The 19,676-nt window shown below is 34.1% G+C and overlaps 1 protein-coding gene across 2 annotated transcripts; it reads right to left on the bottom strand.

Annotated features, from left to right (window-relative positions):
* Positions 1-242: 242 nt before the first annotated feature.
* Positions 243-16,437, bottom strand: LOC111046433 (sugar transporter ERD6-like 8). Of its 2 annotated transcripts, none has more exons than XM_039444520.1 (9): positions 16,062-16,436; positions 14,783-14,977; positions 13,920-14,104; positions 12,367-12,589; positions 10,518-10,690; positions 5,242-5,481; positions 3,882-4,004; positions 1,792-1,905; positions 243-568 (listed from the first exon to the last, which is right to left on the bottom strand). In XM_039444520.1, exons 2-9 carry the CDS (start codon positions 14,880-14,882, stop codon positions 305-307), a joined length of 1,422 nt encoding a protein of 473 aa, XP_039300454.1. In that variant the 5' UTR covers positions 14,883-14,977; positions 16,062-16,436; the 3' UTR covers positions 243-304. The 2 variants fall into 2 exon arrangements, with proteins under 2 accessions (XP_039300454.1, XP_039300461.1); XM_039444527.1 differs by having other exon boundaries at positions 244-568; positions 14,783-14,896; positions 16,062-16,437.
* Positions 16,438-19,676: the final 3,239 nt, after the last annotated feature.

A 19,676-nucleotide genomic window follows, 5' to 3' on the forward strand; every position in this document is an offset into this window, starting at 1 on the left:
ATAAGTATATACCTATTGTTTTTAATCATATTATTTGTATTTTTTTGTATTATTATAATATGTAATAGAGAGTTGAGTGTAAGAGAGCACCCCAACTTCGCTCTCTAGGAAAAAATAAAGGCAGTCATTCTATTATATTCTATATACATTTTATATGATTATATTTATAAGAAATGCTCTAAATGCTGATTAATTATAGGAATTTTGTTCACATCCAACAGAGAAATAAGAAATATCATACACCAATTTTTGAAAATGTTTTATATTATAAAAGTGAAGATTAACATGAATAATAACAATTTAGTTAACAGCTAACTGGCGGCGTCGTTGCTGTTGGTTTTGTCCGGAATCTTGAAATGAGAGAGTCAATTTCAGTCCGTATTTCACTTGGGTTGCTGTCTTTTGTTTCTGGTATCACACTCTTAATATACAGCACTAATGCTATTGTCAATAGAAGAAAGTAGACACCAAAAAAGTTGTAGAAATATCTTATCGCCAATATCAGTCTTTCCGAGGCGAATGATGCGATACCCCAAAAGAGGACTGCGTTTACAGTGAAGGAAACAGTCTGCAAAATGAACGACAAGTCATTCAATAAATCAAAAAATAAAATTAAATGAATAAGATTATTCTATGAAAATGCATCAATGGAATAAATTAAAATGAGAGAATACAATTATAATATCTCGTAATTAACTATAGTTAATGACGGAAATAGCATGAACAACAATCTGAATACTCACCGTCTACGTATTAAAAAAACTGAAAAACAAATGTGATTATCAAAAACCCAGGCCAAATGAAAAATTGACACTATTTGAAGATACTTTAACAGTTATTTTTAACTCATCACTTACGTTTATCATTCCCCATTCCATGCCTAGCTATAAGAATAAAACATATACAAGAGGCAAGGCAAAATTATAAGACAAACTAGGTACCTATTGTCTTATTATTTACTGAAATACGTTTACGTATTTAAATTTCAAAGTAAAAGTACTGTATGCAGATTCACAGTTGAAAAATATAGTAGTATAAAAATATCACATAAAGCTTAATAATCAACAAGGAAATTAGTTACTTATGAATAATGAAGAAGAACCATTCATGAAGAAAGGACTAAAGCATTTATTTTGAAATATCAAAAACTGGAAAAGACAAAAAATCATGGGTATATAGATATTTACTCTATTCCAATGTAGAAAAAAATCAGGTAGCCTGGTTCTGAAAGTTGAAAGCTTGACATGGTGATGTGTTGTGTAGGTCTATGGTGAGGTCCACGCTATAATGGCAGAGTTTGATTAGCAATGGTATTGCTAATACCTCTCTGCGCTATCTCTTTCTAGCTTTGCTCTGTTGCCAGATAGTCTATTAACAATGTAGAATTAATAATTAATAAACAAAATATTTTATCTTAATTTTGTAAATTTATTATGCAATAATAAAAAAATAAAATTTATTGCTTAATAGAATATAATTGATTATTTTAAACGAGGATGAACAGTTAATATTACATCAATAAACCTGTATCTCTTACCGTCTATAGAAGGCATTGACAAGGCAGAGGTTTGGCAATGTTTTTCTCCTATCTTTCTCCACTGCCATTATAACGTGAACCTCACTATAGAACACGATATCCCAGAACAGAGTTATTGTGAAAATACAGAAATATTGAAGCTAGCAGAGTTCTGGTTCTATGAATATATATTTTTTGTAATTGATGCAGTTAGCTGAATATTCAATTAAGAGACTTCGAAATCTTCATTCACGAAGAATTTGAATGATGTTTACCTTATGCTCAGGTGCAAAGAGGTCACCGGCAAGTATCCACGGGATCGTTGCAAGTCCAGCTGAAAATGCTCCAATGTACAAGAATAATAACGGCAACAAGATGATCTCGAAGCCCTGTAAAATTATTGTCGAAATGAATTGATGGCAGAATAAGATAAATTGATCAATAGGGTTGATATATGAGATTCAATTGTTTTATAATTATAATTAATAAATTCAATTTATGAAGTACTTTTAAAACAAAATAGTATGTAAATGTGAGAGTGCAAGAGAGGAGAACATTTGGACGTCCAAGGTATTTGTATGAGGATTGGATTGAAGAGATGGGACTGAGAAGAGGTGACTTTTCCAGAGATGAAGAAAATGGTGATGGATAGGGAATCACGGGAGAAATGGACTGATGCTACTCCAACACAATAATAATAACACTCTGGGGAGAGACAAAGAAGAAGGAGTTGACATACCACAACATTGGTCATTTAATATTATAAGAATTAAGTGAATATGTGGGTAATAATAGAATATCATATTGTCTATATGAATAGACTGCTCATTGAAATAAGACAACTTAATTACAAAAGGTTTAGAAATGTGTTGGAAAAATTTCTTGTAGATAATCCCTTATACTCTGTCAAAGAATATAATTATGAAGAAAAAATTATATCCAAGGTATTTTGAAATGAATTAAAAATAATGTAGATTTTTGAATAATGTCTATATTATATAATACCTGTATATTATATACTGTATGGAATGTATATTTGAATTTGCTGAGTCCAATGTACTGTAATTGTTTATTGTGGTGTTTTATTGCTTTGTGTTGACTGGCCTGTATGTCAAATTGTGATGTACTTATTGAGGCTAATAAAGATATTCTATTCTATTCAACGCCCAATCATTTTTACATAATTTTGATAAACATAATAATATGCTGCTACAAAAATTTATTTAAAAAAATTTGATATTGAAATTCACATATTATGATCATCCTACATTTCCATAATAATTAAACTTGAGAATTTGATTTCATGTTGAAAATTCAACTAATATAATATATTATATTAGGTAGGTATATTTGAAGCTTGCTTCAAATAATGGTACTATTTGCATATCTGCATCGGTTCAGATGCTGCAGAGGCTCCTCTACACTCACCATAATATATTGTAGATGAATATTTCTATTTCGAAACACAAAATACCATTCAAATATCAATCACACACAATACCACGCTAATAAAGATATTACTCCCAACTCAGCCCTTTAAATGCCGTCGAGCTGAAACTCTTATTTTTTTCTAACTTTAGTTTTAATATTTATCATTATAATAAACTTTGTTATTATTATTTTAAATTTCATTATCATTCATAGTTTATATTTTTTTCTATTATTTCCAGTGTTTTCCTCTGTCTGATAATTTGCGACTCCTCCCTGCACACGAACAAATCATCCATTCATGTAATCCATAACACTGTTATATTTTGTAAATACCGGTATGTCATTTTTTATGAATAAACTAATTTGAATTTAATTAAAAATTTAATAGGACAGTAATAATCAAAATGATCATCTCCCAGAGGTTTCAATTTGGGTTGCTCTGAATTAATATTATTCCACTAGAAGGTAATTTAAAGTGAAGGTTTTGATTAACAATAAAGGGTAGTTTACGTACCGTACATTACTTTACGTATTCTAGCATTGTTGACAAGTTATAGCTTATAGGAAAACTGTATTCAAAATTCACCCAACTATTGCATATTAGTGCATTTCAAATATTAACATGAAAATCGAATATACATATTCCTGCTTATATTTTCAGTAGCGGAGAAAGAAATTTCAATAATATTGAGGTTATATCTTAAGGTTACAATTTCATGGGAGTACTTTTAATTTTATCTGTTAAAACCTATTAAATTATTACTGTAGGGTAGGAAATTTCCAAGACATTTTTATTCCAATCTAATTACTTTCATCCTCATCGCAGTACATTACATTTCAATACTCTAGGATCTCTTGTTAGGAAGGATTCTAGAACATGATCATCTTTAATAATATTTTATCAACAATTAATATTTTGGATTAGCTAACTCACAGAAAGAAATGGTGCAAACATCAATGGAACTGCAGAAATTGAAATTCCAAAGCTAGAAATATATAGCATTTTTCGCCTTCCGTATTTCTCTATGAGAAATCCGCATATTCCCATCACAATAAGCTGAAAAAACAACAAATTATCAATCTATCAATACAGACAGTATTAGTTCCAGAGAAAATGTAAATGATACTATGTTACTAGAATATTATGATAATTTTCGGATTTCTATTTATATTCATGACTGAATGGGGTGATAGGTATCCACCATAGTAATAACATCTAGACTGTGCGTGTATTCTAAATATTAAGGTTTGAAATAGTTTTGGGCGAATGCCTGTTGCTTTTACCTGAATTGAGTATGTATATGGATAAATAAATATATATTAATGAATACACACGAATGAATATGAATATTAAATGCAACAGTAGTCAGTAGTCTGGAAAAATGCTCATCCAATAAAATGATAAAAACATTGATCTCAATAATTGATACCGGCATGCTATACTGTATAGTTTTCATATACCTATGTTTTCTTTATTCAGTTTTTTGAAACACTGAAAAGGAGGAACTGCTATAGTGATCTTCACGTTATAATAGCAGTATTTGATTGGCATTGGTGTTGCTATCCTTGTCTATCATTCGACAAAGCAGATAGCGCTATCCCATTCTAGCTCCCCAACGCTGCCAGATAGTTTTTTAAATAAATCCATTTAAAAATAAATCCATGAAAAAATGAATCAACTAGCAAAATATTTAATCTCAATTATGAAAATTTATCATTGAAAAATATATTTTCTTGAAGAATAAAATATAATCACCGTAACTATTTTAAAGAAGAATGGATAGTAGTTAATATTATATCAGATATACCGGTATTAGCTATCTTCTATAGAATTCAGTGACAAGGCAGAGAATTTGCAACGCTCATCTCCTATCTTTCTCCACTGCTATTATAACGTGAAAATCACTACATCATTATCACCCTTCCAAGCTTACTGTATATCATACAAGATCATCTATATTGCCTCCAGTAGACTATATTTCCTGTTCTAAATAGCGCTTGCTCAATAATTGATTATTCTGTACCGGTATGATATCTGATGAGATACGATACCACTTATATAGTTTTGTTGGTCTCCTATCAACCTTCTCAAACCTTTTGTGACTGATTATTGGAATATAGGAGATTCACACCTACTTTATAGCAGCCTCTAGTTTGAATTTGAAAATGTGCGTTCTACAGCACATAGCCTACTGTACTGTACTTTACTTGTCATTATCATTCCGTTCTCATATCTATAGGATAGCCTGTTTTTGAAATGGATTAACAGTAGAAACCAAAATGAGCCTACTTACCTGTAGTGCTAGATTGACTCCAAATCCGAATTTGATAGCTTCATTATCGCCATGAACAGTGTTGTGATGGTAGAAATGCCTTTTTATCAAACGATAGTTGAAGCTATCCACAGCAACCAGACGACTCAGTATTGTGAGTCCAGCTGTTATGAGAAGAGGAGTCCTCAAGCTCTTATCTTTAATATGAGCTAACATCGACTTTCTATTTTTATTAGATTCTTTGATCAATGCAATCTGAGTCTGAAACAATTTAAGAAAAAACCTTTTAATATCATTTAAATAATCATAAGTGCTGCGATGAATTAGTTTATTCACAAATTTGGTGTTTTGCTTCGTAATTCACATGCACATAATATAATTATAACTCTGTACACTAGTGTACTTGGTGTACCGGTTGCACAACAGCCGGTTAAATTTTAACCGTGATTAATTCCACGAGAACCAATCAGAGAGGGCGTTTTTGAAAAGACGGCTTCTCTGATTGGTTCTCGTCGAAATAATCACGGTTTTTATGAAAATTGAACAATATTATTTGAAGAACCATAAATAAATGAGTTAGCCAGTTAGGCCTATACCTGGATAATTTAGCACATTGGTCGATTCAATTCATAAGTTACGGTACTGTTTACCCAGATCGAATGATGATGACTCAATTTTTTTTGCTAGAAATCTTTTCGTGGGAGGACTTCCACTTTCACGCTTATCAGTGCAAGATAACAGCCCAGTTGAAAATAACTGTCATTCGTTTTATCTGTTTCCTACCACTGTTCCTGAAGTTGTCAATGTAATCAAAAGTTTGAAGTCTAAAACGTCATCCGGTTGCGATAATTTTAATAGGTACTAAATTAATAAAAAATATTTCGAATTCTATTGCACCATTTATTGTTCATTTGTTCACATGCTGAAAAATAGATCATTTCAGGTCTCAATGGGACACAAGATGAGCAGAACTAGAAGACTGGATAATGGCCTGCCTCAAGGCTCTGTTCTGGCTCCCCTTCTCTTTAACCTATATGTTTCAGACCTTCCCTGTTTTAGGTCCAGAGTCTTTGCTTATGCAGATGACATAGCCCTTGCCACACAAAACAAGGACCTGGAGAGCAGCGAGGAGACCCTAACCAGTGACCTGGATGCTCTAGCAGTTTATTGCTCAAAATGGAGACTGTGCCCGAGCATGGGAAAAACTGAAGTGTCTGCCTTTCACCTGAATAATAAAATGGCAAATGCCAAGCTGAAGGTGACAATGAGCAACACTAAACTGCGCCACAACATTTTTCCAAAATACCTTGGTGTTACCCTTGATAGGACACTCTCCTTCAATCAACACATAAAAAACATGGTAGCCAAGGTGAAGACGAGGAATAATTTAATACAAAAATTATGTGGCACCACATGGGGCTCATCTCCATCAACTCTGAGGTGCTCAAGCCTTGGTCTGGTGTATTCTGCTGCCGAGTATTGTGCTTCATCCTGGATGAACAGCTACCACACTAAGTTGTTGGATGTGCAACTTAACAACACAATGCGCATTATTACTGGAGCCCTGAGAACAACACCAGTTCCCTGGCTACCTGTTCTTAGTGGGATACCACCGCCCAATCTGCGCAGATGTCAGGCCCTACTGCGACTGCACAACAGGATATGCTCCAGCCAGCAGCTCCCAATTCATGAGGATATCCCAGACCTGAACATGAGGAACCTCAAATCCAGAAAGCCAACAATAAAGCTGGCAGAGCGCCTCAAGAGTGAGAACTTTTGTTTGATGGAGAGATGGAGAGAGGAGGCACCCCCTATAATTCCAGATGCTCTCAGACAGTGCACCAGGCCACCAGGATTTGACCTTCCTAGACATGCATGGGTCGCATTAAACCGAATCCGAACATTGCACGGTAGATGCAAAGCATCTCTTTTCAAATGGGGCTTTATAGACTCTCCAGGATGCGATTGTGGAGCTCCATTGCAGACAATGAAACACATTGTCTATGAATGTGACAGACGTGCCTACCTGGGTGACAGTAATGACTTTACTGTGGCAAGCCCTCAGGCGATCCAGTACATTTTAAATTTGTACGTGCACTTGTAATCAGTGCGAAATTACAAGGACTTACAAATAAGGAAATGCCATACGCTATATATATATGTTCATTTGATAAACCTAAGTTTTGAAAAAGGTATTTTCCCTGTGAATCTCAAATCAAGTGTTATTGTACCAATCTTCAAAAAGCAAAACTCAATAAAAATAGATAATATAAGACCAATTAGTTTGCTTTCAGTTTTTTTCAAAAATAATAGAAAAAAATATGAAAGTAAGATTGACTAATTTTTTGCAAAGAATGAATTTTATAAGTGACAAACAGTTTGGATTTCAAAAAGGCAAATTAACCGAAGATGAGTTGATAAAAGTAGCAAACTATATTTATAATAATATTAATGATAAATTGAAAACTACTGGATTATTTGTGGATTATAGAAAAGCTTTTGACCTAGTGGATCATGAGCTTTTATTGAAAAAAATGGAAAGTATAGGAATAAGAGGAGTAGCGCTAAATTGGTTTCATAGTTTTTTAATGGGTAGGAAGCAACAGGTGCGCGCGCATTGGTGACCATCTTAGTGAACCGGAAATGGTAAAAATGGGGGTACCCCAGGGGTCAATACTTTCGGCAACCTTGTTTTTGATATTTATCAATGATTTATTAGGCCAGAATTTCAATGGTAATGTTTCTGCATTTGCCGATGACATAGCAATTTTTTATACTGGTCAAAATCCTCATGATATTTACAATAAGGTAGTTCAGGACCTTGGGCTGCTGAGTGGCTGGTGCTTTAAAAATAATATGGAAATAAATGTTGGAAAAACAAAGTATATAAATTTTAGTACCAGACCATTCGATTTCGACTGTAACTTAATTTATGATAACAAAGAAATAGAGAAAGTTCAGCAATTCAGGTATCTTCAGTTAATCTTTGACGAGAAAATGAGATGGAATTACCAAATTAATAAATTGCATAATAAGATGACAATGTCAATCAGGAAATTTTATTACTTGCGAAACTTCTGTGATGAAAAAGTGTTAAGAATGCTATACTATGCATTGGTACACTCGAATTTGCAATATGGCATAACATGCTGGGGTGGAACCTTTAAAACGTTGATAAAACCAATTAGAACTACTCAAAATAACTTTATAAGAATAGTTCTGAAGAAACCAAGGCGTGAAAGCTCTTTTCCACTTTATAAAACAATTAATGTCTTGCCGGTTCAGTATCTTTTTGTATTCAGGTTTCTGCGATTATTCTATGAAAAAAGTGGAAATACGAGTACAGATAACTTGATTTATAATACTAGACGAGCAGTTTCAAATTTTTTTAGATCTCAAAAAGTTAGTACAATGATTTTCAAAAATTCTTTTAGTTACTTGGGTACACAATATTTTAATAGTTTGCCAATGGATATCAGGAAATGTAATAATAAGAATACATTTTTAAAGAAAATTAAAGCATGGCTATGGATGCAAACGGATGTTGATGTTCTAAGAATTAACCCGGTTTGAAGTTTTTTGTATTACTGTTTATTTAGAGTTGATTAGAAATTCATGAATCCAGTTGTTCTTCAGTTTGGGTATTGTTTTTGTTTGCTGATTTGTTTTTTTTTTAATTGTATGCTTGTATATCATTGTACTGTACAGAGATCTACTCATGTATGTTGTCTTGTTATATAATATGATTTTTTGCTTCTTGCTGGTTATCTTGGCTTGTTAGGAATAGTGATTAAAGTTTACAGGATGCTACAGAAGTCGTGCGCTAAAATGTCTGTAAAGTGATGAACTGAACTCAAAAAAAAAATTAATTTATGTCTTAACAATTTAGTAATTACAATTAAATACAATACTAACAATGACCACACAACTTGTCAAAGTGGTCATATAATTTCCAAAACTTAAAATGAATGTCAAGTTAATTTTATGATGGAAATAAAATTATTTATTTATTTATTTATTTTTATTTCTTCAAAAACCCTTTATAAACTGAGGTATAGGCTACACACGTAATAAAATACCTGATGGGTACAGAACAGATGCATACATCAACAGTAATAGAACTACTTTTCTAAAGGAGAATAGAAGAAATGTTGCTTGAAAAAAATGAGATGACATTCTGTGATTGGTGAAAATTTTTTCTCAAGAAAGAGTGCCTGACTAATTGGAATTGTTACGTACGATCATACATAATGGCGGATTTGTGGGGTATAACAGAAAAAACTTTCAGTGTTTAAATGGTACACGGTACGGAACCATTCGTTATCTAACTTATATTTCACTTGAAAATTGACAACCTGAAGATAGCAACCCAGTCAAAAGATCTCGTTTTTAAAGTAAGTAGCTTTTAATCACAAAAGTTGAAAAAATGAGGGCTTGTCTTCAATTTATCAAATTTCAAGTGAATTAATAATCACACAGTTCGTGATGGAATCAAAATTTATGAATCTCATTTTAGTTTTTATTCAATGATTTATTGCATACAATAATTCACTAACAATGGACACAGTTCACTAATTAGAGACTCGATGACATAATCATGGCAATATAGTGATTATCATTACAAATATAAAAATTGAAATGTAATAAATCACTTTACTAAGTTGAATTCGATAATGCTGATTAAATAGTATTCTTGCCAATAAATAAGGTAATATTAATTTAATCAACATTCATAAAAAATTTAGTCTGCTTCACTCAATGATCTCAATTACTCACTAGATATCACCCGATTCAATATCAATACAATAAAAAAGAGAATTGAAAATAAATCAAATCAAAGTAAAGCTACATTAGGCATTGTAGTTTAATTAGCTTTTGAAATTGATAATGTCAACGTATTTTCAAAAATTTATTCAACTGATTCGATTGTAGGCTATTCCTCAGTTATCTGAATCTTTTTTAATAGTGGTGAAAAAGGAGAGGAGCCAGTTACCCTTTCTTACTTCAGAGGTAGGCATATATTAAATACATGTTTCACATTTCATCGGCCTCATTGTACCAATTGAAGGAATTGGGACAAGTTCAAAATCTATGTAAAAACTACATTAACCTTGAGTGGTATTCTACAGGAATTTCATAACTGACTTGATAGGCATCAAACTTGAGTGGTATTCTACAGAAATTTCATAACTGTTGACTTGAATAAGATACGGATAAGGGCATTTCTCCAAAGTAGAAAACAATTATTACTCAGTAAGTTGAGTACTGAACTGTTAACTTAATTGTGTCGGACTCACATCGACTAGATCCCAGTCGCCACTGAAAAACTCCACACTTCTTCGAGCGTCAACTTCTCGGCCGACTGAGAGCAGATGGTATGGCGACTCCGGCATCCACACGAAAGTCAGCACAAATATCAGAGCTATCAGGAAAGCAAAAGATGCCGTCGATGCTAAACGTTCCTTGGGATCTGTTATCAACAGAATATATGTAGAATGGAGAGGATTTATTATGCACATTATTCAAAAATAAAAAAAATATTGGATTTCACGAGAATGTTTTTTCCAATATGCAATAATATTCTCATTATCGTTCATATTTTATCTAAATATATATAGACCTATATATTATATATATTTTCAATGACATCTTTTGCAGGACTTCACAAAAATTTTAATGATTCAAAAGAATTTGTTCTCTGTGAAGAATAAACGTTCAATAGGGGTTTCCAATTGGTTGAAGTATATCATATACCCTACAGTTAGTTACGTGATGCAGCTTGCAATAGAAACAAATATGATGAATAGAAACAATAGATGAAAGAATAGCAATTCTTTTCCTCAACAATAAAGTGAGGAATGTTGGAAATTTAGGAGAATCCGTTGTTGATTCTGAATCTTTTCCTAAAATTACAAGTATATACGAGTTACGAGCCCCCTAGGCCCCCCTTATAAACGCCCCTGTATGGATTCAAATAGTATTTAAAACATTTCAAATTTTATATAAGTAGACCAACTACTTCAAAAGTGAAAATGTTCAATGGGTATAGGCTGCCCCCTGTGGGTTGGGGGAGCATTGAGTCGAACATCATACTCAAGAATGTGTTGAAAACTAGAATCTACCCAGAGTATCCCTGCTTGTCGTAGGAGGCGACTAAAAGGGACCCCAAGGCAACTCCAGAAGTTGCCTTGCTTTCAAACCCACGGGATCTGCCCCATCAGGGCAGTTTCGGAGGGCAAAAGACCAGAGATGGATGAAACTCCAGGCTCAAATGTAGGTCAAGAGGCTAAGTCGAGGGTGACTGGATGCCCTAGAGCCCGACCCCTCCTTCAGCGGAAGGACCTACAAAAAAGCCAGGAGTGGAACTCACGTAGGTCACGTGTTTGTGGGTGGAGCGGTCAAAACTCATTGCTCAAAGAAGGGCGGCCATTCAGGCAAAATTTCTTGGGAGAAGTGAGGCTTCCAACCCTGCAGAGTTTCGGAGAAGCAAAAAGAGAAACCCAAGAGACCAGAGATGGGTGAAACTCAAGGCACAAATGTGGGTCAAGGGTGGTCAGGCGCCCTAGAGGCAACTTGGCCATTCCTTCCTCAGCGGAAGGACCTTCAAAGAAGGCCAGGAGTGGAACTGACGTAGGTCACGAGGACTAATCAGTCTGAAGAGACTGCCAAGCATATCACACTGGATTGTGACAAGCAACCAGGTGATGAATGGGATGTTAGCATAGGGAAAACTTCTGGTTCCTGTAAAGGACACAGGTATTGGTTTGCCTAACGAACATACTACTTTGGAACACAATAAGCCTCGGTTGACGTGTGGGGTTCTTTGAACCTTAAAATAAAATAATAATGGGTATAGGCATGACCATCTATAGTTACACTATAGATTGGCCATGGTATGGGTGTACATTCATTTTTTTCAACTCACTTGATTTTTACTCATCACTTTCAATCTATTTTACATGGTGGGCTATAAATGAAATGGAATAACATACTAAATGTTAATTTCTTCAGTTTAATAGTGTGTTTCATTCCATATTCCAAAAGATGACATTACTATTTCCAACAACTATCAACTGTAACTGATTGAAAAACTTTTTTAAAAAGTGTCACATACTTTCGAAAAATGGTTTAAAATGGGTGACTTACTTCCGAAAAATGTGACCAATTCGCCGGCGATAAACAGTTGATAGAATAGAACGATGAGGATGGCTCGGGAGGATTTGTCGGCAATGTCCGAGATGTAGAGTGGCACAGCGACTGTGGCGCCACCAGCGGCCAAACCACTAAGCACCAGGCCTGCAGCCACTGTCCACGCATTCGCCAACATGTACAGCACCCACACTGGCAGCATAACAAGCCCAATTAGAATCTAAAACCAAATTTCAAAAATACCCATTAAAGGCGGGTTCACACTTAACATATCACAGTCACCAATGACCGGTACAGTGAAATTATAATTCCAGTGAGTTTGAAAGGTCCCATTAAAACTTATGGGAGTCATATTATTACTGTAATGAACACTTCCTTTGATACTGATATGTGGGTACTAAATAATATTGAATAGGTTCTATAATAATATTGACATTGTTTTTTTACATGAAATTCAACCATGTTTGTCCCAGAGACATGTTTTTATGAGTGGAGATTTGTGAAGGGGATGGAAGAAAACTTATAAAATACTCAATACCCCCGTCAGGAGTGAGGTACAAATTATGCTATATGAGGTACTAAATAGTACGAAATGAGTACTAATATTGGTATTGTTCGTTGTTTGAAATTCAATTATGGCCAGTAACATGCTTTTCCAGACAAGAGGTCTGGATAGGGGAATAGGGGAATAGTACGAAATAAGTACTAAATATTGATGTACATTTGAAGTTGAAATTCAAAGATGGCCGGGCTGAGAGATTATTGTCCTCAACAAATTTTTGTTAATTTTTTAAGCAACCTACAGAAGAGTACGAAATAGGTACTAAATATTGTTACGGGTTTCTGCACTAATAAAACAGCACTTGATGCGATTTATACTGATTGACACGGTAATGATCTAGAAGCCCCCCTGCCTCAGCCATGTTGTTTACCAGAAGATTCTAGGAAGCATTTGCCATCGGTCGACAACTCTGTCGACCGGAAGATTCACACTGAAAGATTCCAGAAACCCCTTGCCTCTGCTGCCTCTCTAAAGGCCTCATCCATAACAATATATTGATGAAGTTCAGAAGTTAAAAACCAACCAATGTCCCAGGCCCGGCACTTTAAAAATCTTTATGAATGAGATACAATAGTTTTTTTTGAGATACTGTATAGTACGAAATGGGTAGGTATAAGCATAGAGAAACAATAGCGTAAGTAGATATCCCATGGTATAGAGCGTTTATGTCGCAACTTTTACTATTATCTCAAGCCAATTACTGTCGATTATTGTCGATTTTCACTGTTTTGACCGGGTAAGAGTGTATGAACGGCACAATATGAGAGACTACTAGCGTCATAAAGCTTCACGGGAAAGAACTACGTGGACTATCAGCTTGAGATAACAGTAAAAGTTGCGACATAAACGCCCTATACCATGGGATATCTACTTATGCTATTGTTTCTCTATGGTACAAGTTACTAAATATTGCCATAGTTTGTTTGGTAAAATTCGAACATGGCCGGACCAGCGACATGCTCATTGATTGAAAGGCAAGATCGCTCACCAGAGCAGCTTTGCGTCCAATATGGTCGGATATGAAGCCGAAAGTGATGGCGCCAACAATGGCGAACATGTATGAGATGAAGTGGTAGACTACCATGGAGCCATACTCGGTGCGGCCAGTGGTGGCATCCACGGACATCATCATCCAACCATCCAAGGTGCCGGCCGCCGTTCCAGCCAGAGACGCTGTCACAACAATCAGTCCACATAATCATGAAATGCATGTAAGCTATAATAACACATCATGATGGAAGGTCTAATTAGGTATGTATATTATTTATTACATTGAAATATCAAGTTAAATTATTCTTTTATGAAAAATATTTAGCTGTTTCCATAATTTTCACCAACTCTGTACAATTGAAAGTTGCGGGTTTCAAAGATTACAATACAACAGTTCTTGAGCGAGTTCTCCAATCCAGAGGTTCACTACTAATTACCTATTCTATTCACCCTCAGGCGACTCGAAATTATTTATTACATTTAAATATCATGTTAAATTATTCTTGTAAGGAAAATATTTAGCTGTTTACATAATTTTCACCACAGGCAACTCTGTACAATATTGAAAGTTGCGGGTCTCAAAGATTACAATACAACAGTTCTTGAGCGAGTTCTCCAACCCAGAGGGTCACTAGCTATTCACCCTCGAACGAGTGAATTCAATATTTTCATATAAAGAAATAATTATTTATTTCCTCCCGGTATTACTGAATCAATGTCTTGAATGATAGAATGGTACGGTACAGTAAATAGAATTGAAAAATGTTCACAATCTAACAATAATATTGTGATTCAATAACATAGTTGAACCGAGTTATTGTATTATTAGTCATGATACACATAGAACTTCATAGGACTTACCAATTAATACTGCTTGATACTGTCGATGCTTGCTGAACTTCAAGGTTGCTTCTCTCTCAATCGAATCACTCCTGAAGATAGTATACCTTGTTCCACTCATTTTTGTTTTTCAATCTAAGAATAATATTTGAATAGTATTACTCCATCAATTCCAGGAGGGGTAGCGAAGGTTTAAGTATTTTGAGATAAGTGCGCCTATAACAAAAAAATTCACAAACTAGTATTTATGTGCAGAATAAGTAGAATCTAGCTTGGTGGTCTAGTGAGATCACGCTATCAGCCACTATTTTAAAATTGAGAAAAGCAAGAACTGGTAAGATAGTGATGAACTGGATAGGATACTGAAATGAGCAAGAAGATTGAGCCTATATCTTTTTATACTATTATGCCATTTTATCATTGATTTGTCATCTACCTAGATATTTCTTTCTACTTTCCTTATAAAACTTAATTTTTGTTTCTTATGAAATTTCCTTGTTATCGATTCTATTTCAATACGGTTCTCTCAGAATGCACTTTTCATCTTTGACATAAATATTATAGAAGCTTTGCTAACGTTATGTGGATATTAAACTCTATTGATTATCCACTAAACATTAAATACAACGTGTTTCATAATTCCATTTCATTTCTGCACGTGTTTTCATTATAATATTACTTCAAGGATATAACTATTCCACAAATTTTCCAAGTCATAAATTCCCAACGATATAAAGAAATTCAAACTTTATCTTTTCACAATAATTATTATTACGAGTATCAGGATTCAGGACGGTATTTCGCTAGAAAATACAGAGAAATCTCACAAGAAAGGATTACAGGAACTACCGATGATAACGAAAACTATGGATCGAAACCTTAAACAGAAACTAATTTAATCAATTTATTCTATATCTACTTCATTGTGCGTATCCCTCTTATTTCACAAGAAACAGCAATTTTCTCTGTGAAGCTATGAGTGTTAAAAGGAGCTATGATGTCATTTCTCATAATAAATCGAGCTAGATTATTGAATGAAGTACGGTATTTTTCCATCACGGAAAGATTTTTTTACTGGAAAAATTTTAGACTTCATTATCTTATTTTTGTCGATTTGTCACTTGAATTGTCACTCACAGAATTCATCTTAATTTTTTAATTTTCTTGAATATTCTATGTTATCAGCAACAATATCAACATCAGAGAAATTGTAGTATGTCATTGACCAGCTATATAATTCGAATCAGCTGATGCTGGCAATGTCAGAGTCAACACCTATTATAGCTTATAAAACACCTACCGTCAAAGTGATGATCACAACACAACTAATGTATTCCAACACTATTATAATCCAAGCACTCAGTCGCAAAATGGAGGAGCAGTTTTATTGCAAATTCACAGATCTAGCACTGCATCTGAGTTCACATTTATGTAGATGCAGATGGACTTGCCCATCATCCAGATAGCTGCTAAACGAGTGAGTGGGACTCCTTGATTACTTAAGTGCTGCTGGCCGGTCGACTGGTCACTGTGAGATATGACTCTGACCCCTGTCTCATCCACTAGCCTGCCTCAATTCACTAGAATCATACAAATAATAGAGAGGCGCATATCTTCCATTTATGGAACCATACTTGTTTAATCGTGATGCGTCGACAGTGTAGGTCACTGATGAACTCTTTGCGTCCGCCTATCATCAACTCATTTATTCAATTTTGATTGTTGTTATCAAATAATTAATTAGAAGTGATTCAATAAATCTGCCAGATAAATTGAATAATACAGATTGTGTTTCACACTAAAAAAAATTAAGGTACCCTAATTTCAAGTTTTCTATACGTTTCAAGGTCCCCTGAGTCCAAAAACATGATTTTTGGGCGTTGGTCTGTGTGTGTGTGTGTGTGTGTGTGTGGTGTGTGTGTGTGTGTGTGTGTGTGTCAAATAATTAATTAGAAGTGTTTCAATAAAACTGCCAGATAAATTGAATAATACAGATTGTATTTCATTGATAAGTTAGATTAATTATGTGTTTAAACCTCTAGTAACATGGGTTTACTTTAATTATAAATATTAATATCTAGTGAGCCTCTTGCTCATGAGCTGCTGTACTGATTTTGAAATCTGAAACTTGTGATGTTATAGGCTAATATATTATGAATGAATCAATAAAATTTAATAGTTTAGGGTAGTACATAGTTATGTGGTTAAGTTTGAAACACAATTTTTGACCCCACAGCTTTTTTAAACTTTTGAGAATAATTAGAGAGGGTGAACATATCAAAAGTCCCCTGTGCTGAGGGGGTGGGGCTTGTTTGAAAGAACCATTTTTGGCTTTTAACATATATCTCGGAAAAGCACTACACTCTTTCCAAGATATAAGCGTTCAAGCAGAAAATGAAGAAATGCAAATATTTCAACTACTAAGCATGAGGGTTAAAGATGAGGACTTGGGATATGTTCACTTTCTTACTAGTCCAAGCAAAGCTGTGAAATGAAAAGTTGTGTTCCAAACATTCCCTCCAAATTTCTCTGTCAACTGATTTATTGTTGCTAAACTGAAGATTTCACATCACTGATTACTAAAACTGCTGCAACATCAGTCGTAGGGAGATACGTAGAACAGTAAAATTGAAATGAATAATTGAAGAGAATTCAATGCTACGGTTTATGAGCTCATAGCACCGTTTTCTCAAAAAATCTTTGCAAAAGTTTTAAGGCCAAGAAGGTGAAAAAATTGTAGGCTTTTTCTAGGGGGTTTCTTTCAAACATCACAGTCATCACACCTTCAAGAGCGTAGGCTATATCCCGAGAACTATGAGAGATATGGAAAAGAATACCAGATGAAACTTGTAGGAAAATTTGTAAACTTTGATTTTGTATAGGTAATAATGCAATAATGCACGCAAGATGCATACTTTTCGAGATATAGGCCTATGCGAAGAGTAAAAAATTGTACTTTCAAGCCACTCTCACTTTCTTTGGATAGTTGGGAAATTTGATGTGTTGATTATCCTTGAAAGAGTTGCGGGGTCGAGAATTGTGTTCCAAACTTTTCCCTCTAATGCCCGGTTTCACAAACCTTGACCAAATATAGCCTAGCCATGGTCAATTAGACCATAGTCAAAATTTGATCACTCGTTCAAATACAACTGTTCCACCAACCTCGGGATTGATCAAAACTCCGTCGGTCAAATCTGAACATGGTCAACTCTTGTAGCTGTACTTCTCTGAAATCGGCCAACATGTTTGCTGTCTTGCTATTGGCTACATCTGACTTTGATGGATGTAAATTACTGAAATATTGCAATTATTCAATTGCTAATGAATTATTATTATTGAAAGAAAATCCAAATTAAATGCTATAATATAGTAACACCCCATGATACTTAATATCAGTTTTGCTGCTCATATTCAGAGTAATTTGCAACTGAATGCTTTTTTAACTTTACCGTCAGGCCGTCAAAAATTCAGATTACACTACTTTTTCCTGTAGGCTACTTACTGAACTGATTTTTCTTCATATTCATTATTTCTTCATATCGGGGCAGGCCCCCTGGGCTCCCTTCTTATATACGCTCCTGGCACAGACGTTTTGTATAGTCACAAATATTATAATAATATCTCGTATTTCAAATATGAATTGAATAAACTCGTACAAAGAGATTTACGAATCACCATCAATTTTGACTATTTTTATGAACAAAAGAACATTCCAATACTAATGAGATACTGTTTAATAAAAGAGTAGAGCAAATCTTTTCCAAAATCTTCCTTTATTTTCTATACTATAATAATTTACTAATTAAAAGATTCCGAGAACGAACCTAATAAATAGCTTACTACAACTAAATTCAATCGCACTAAAAACTTTGAAATTTTTCATTGCGTTAAAAACATGACTCCCACAAACAAGCAAGGAAATTGATTGAACCATTCTTTTGACCGTGTTCAAATAATTTGATCGCCCGTTCGGCGGTAGTCAAACTTAACCATTGGTTTGACCGTGGTTAAACGTAACTGGTGTTGGTAGAACGAATTATTTCTGATTTGACTAACTGTTAGACTTTAACCATGTTCAAATGCCTTGACCAAGGTTGGTGAAACGGGGCATAAACCTTTATTGAGCATTCATTGCCTGGACCAATAAGTGAATAATGGCCAAGGCACATTAATCGTCGATCATACAAACCCACAAGCTACAAACTCGAGGCTCTATTCATCAGGAAGAACTCGCTACGTTCGTTCAAATATAATGAACATGAATAATATGAATACTATTCAATGGAAATATCAAACTAGCATGAGGATTTTCCATTTTTTAAATTATTTATTTCTAATTAAGTATCCTGCTATTTCCTATATAGTTGTTATCCAACAATGCCAATACTGAAGTAAAACTAACTTTCTAACTCAATCTTCTCTAGCAGATCTTAGAAACGAACCAAATTTTATATTCTATAAAATACTATTGGAATTTAGATGATTTGCAATGTTTATACATAATTTGATTTTTTCACAAATATATTGCACCGTATTTGTTATCATACGAGCAGGCCTCCGATTCCAAGAAATCTCTATTATATTCATACTCTAGCACACAATTAATTTAATCATCAATTTAGCGAAGTATCATACATACGTTTTTGTTGGGGAATTTCAATTAACAACTTATCATAAACGACGAGAAATGTTGTGGAACTAATCAATCAGAAACATGATTGAAATTGATCATTAATGCTATCACAATAGAGATTTCCCAGAAATGTGCAGTGAATAATATCATGCACGCAATTATCAAATATTTTATGTGAGTTTTACTAGGAAAAGAATTCCATAGAATCACAAAAGACAAGCTCATCAATTTAATTTTTTCTTAGCAATAATAAACCAATTACATTGATAAACAAGCGTTACT

The sequence above is a fragment of the Nilaparvata lugens genome, chromosome 1, assembly GCF_014356525.2.
Source record: "Nilaparvata lugens isolate BPH chromosome 1, ASM1435652v1, whole genome shotgun sequence".
Classification (NCBI taxonomy): Eukaryota; Metazoa; Arthropoda; class Insecta; order Hemiptera; family Delphacidae; genus Nilaparvata; species Nilaparvata lugens.

What these genes read in the sequence shown, in the direction of transcription:
- LOC111046433 (XM_039444520.1), bottom strand. Translation starts at nt 14,882, where the DNA reads ATGAGTGGAACAAGGTATACTATCTTCAGGAGTGATTCGATTGAGAGA. An exon ending in ATTGGTCACATTTTTCGGAA is followed by an intron (nt 10,691 to 12,366) that starts GTAAGTCACCCA and finishes TGTTGATAACAG; the next exon opens with ATCCCAAGGAACGTTTAGCA. An exon ending in TCTTTGCACCTGAGCATAAG is followed by an intron (nt 569 to 1,791) that starts GTAAACATCATT and finishes TTCATTTTGCAG; the next exon opens with ACTGTTTCCTTCACTGTAAA.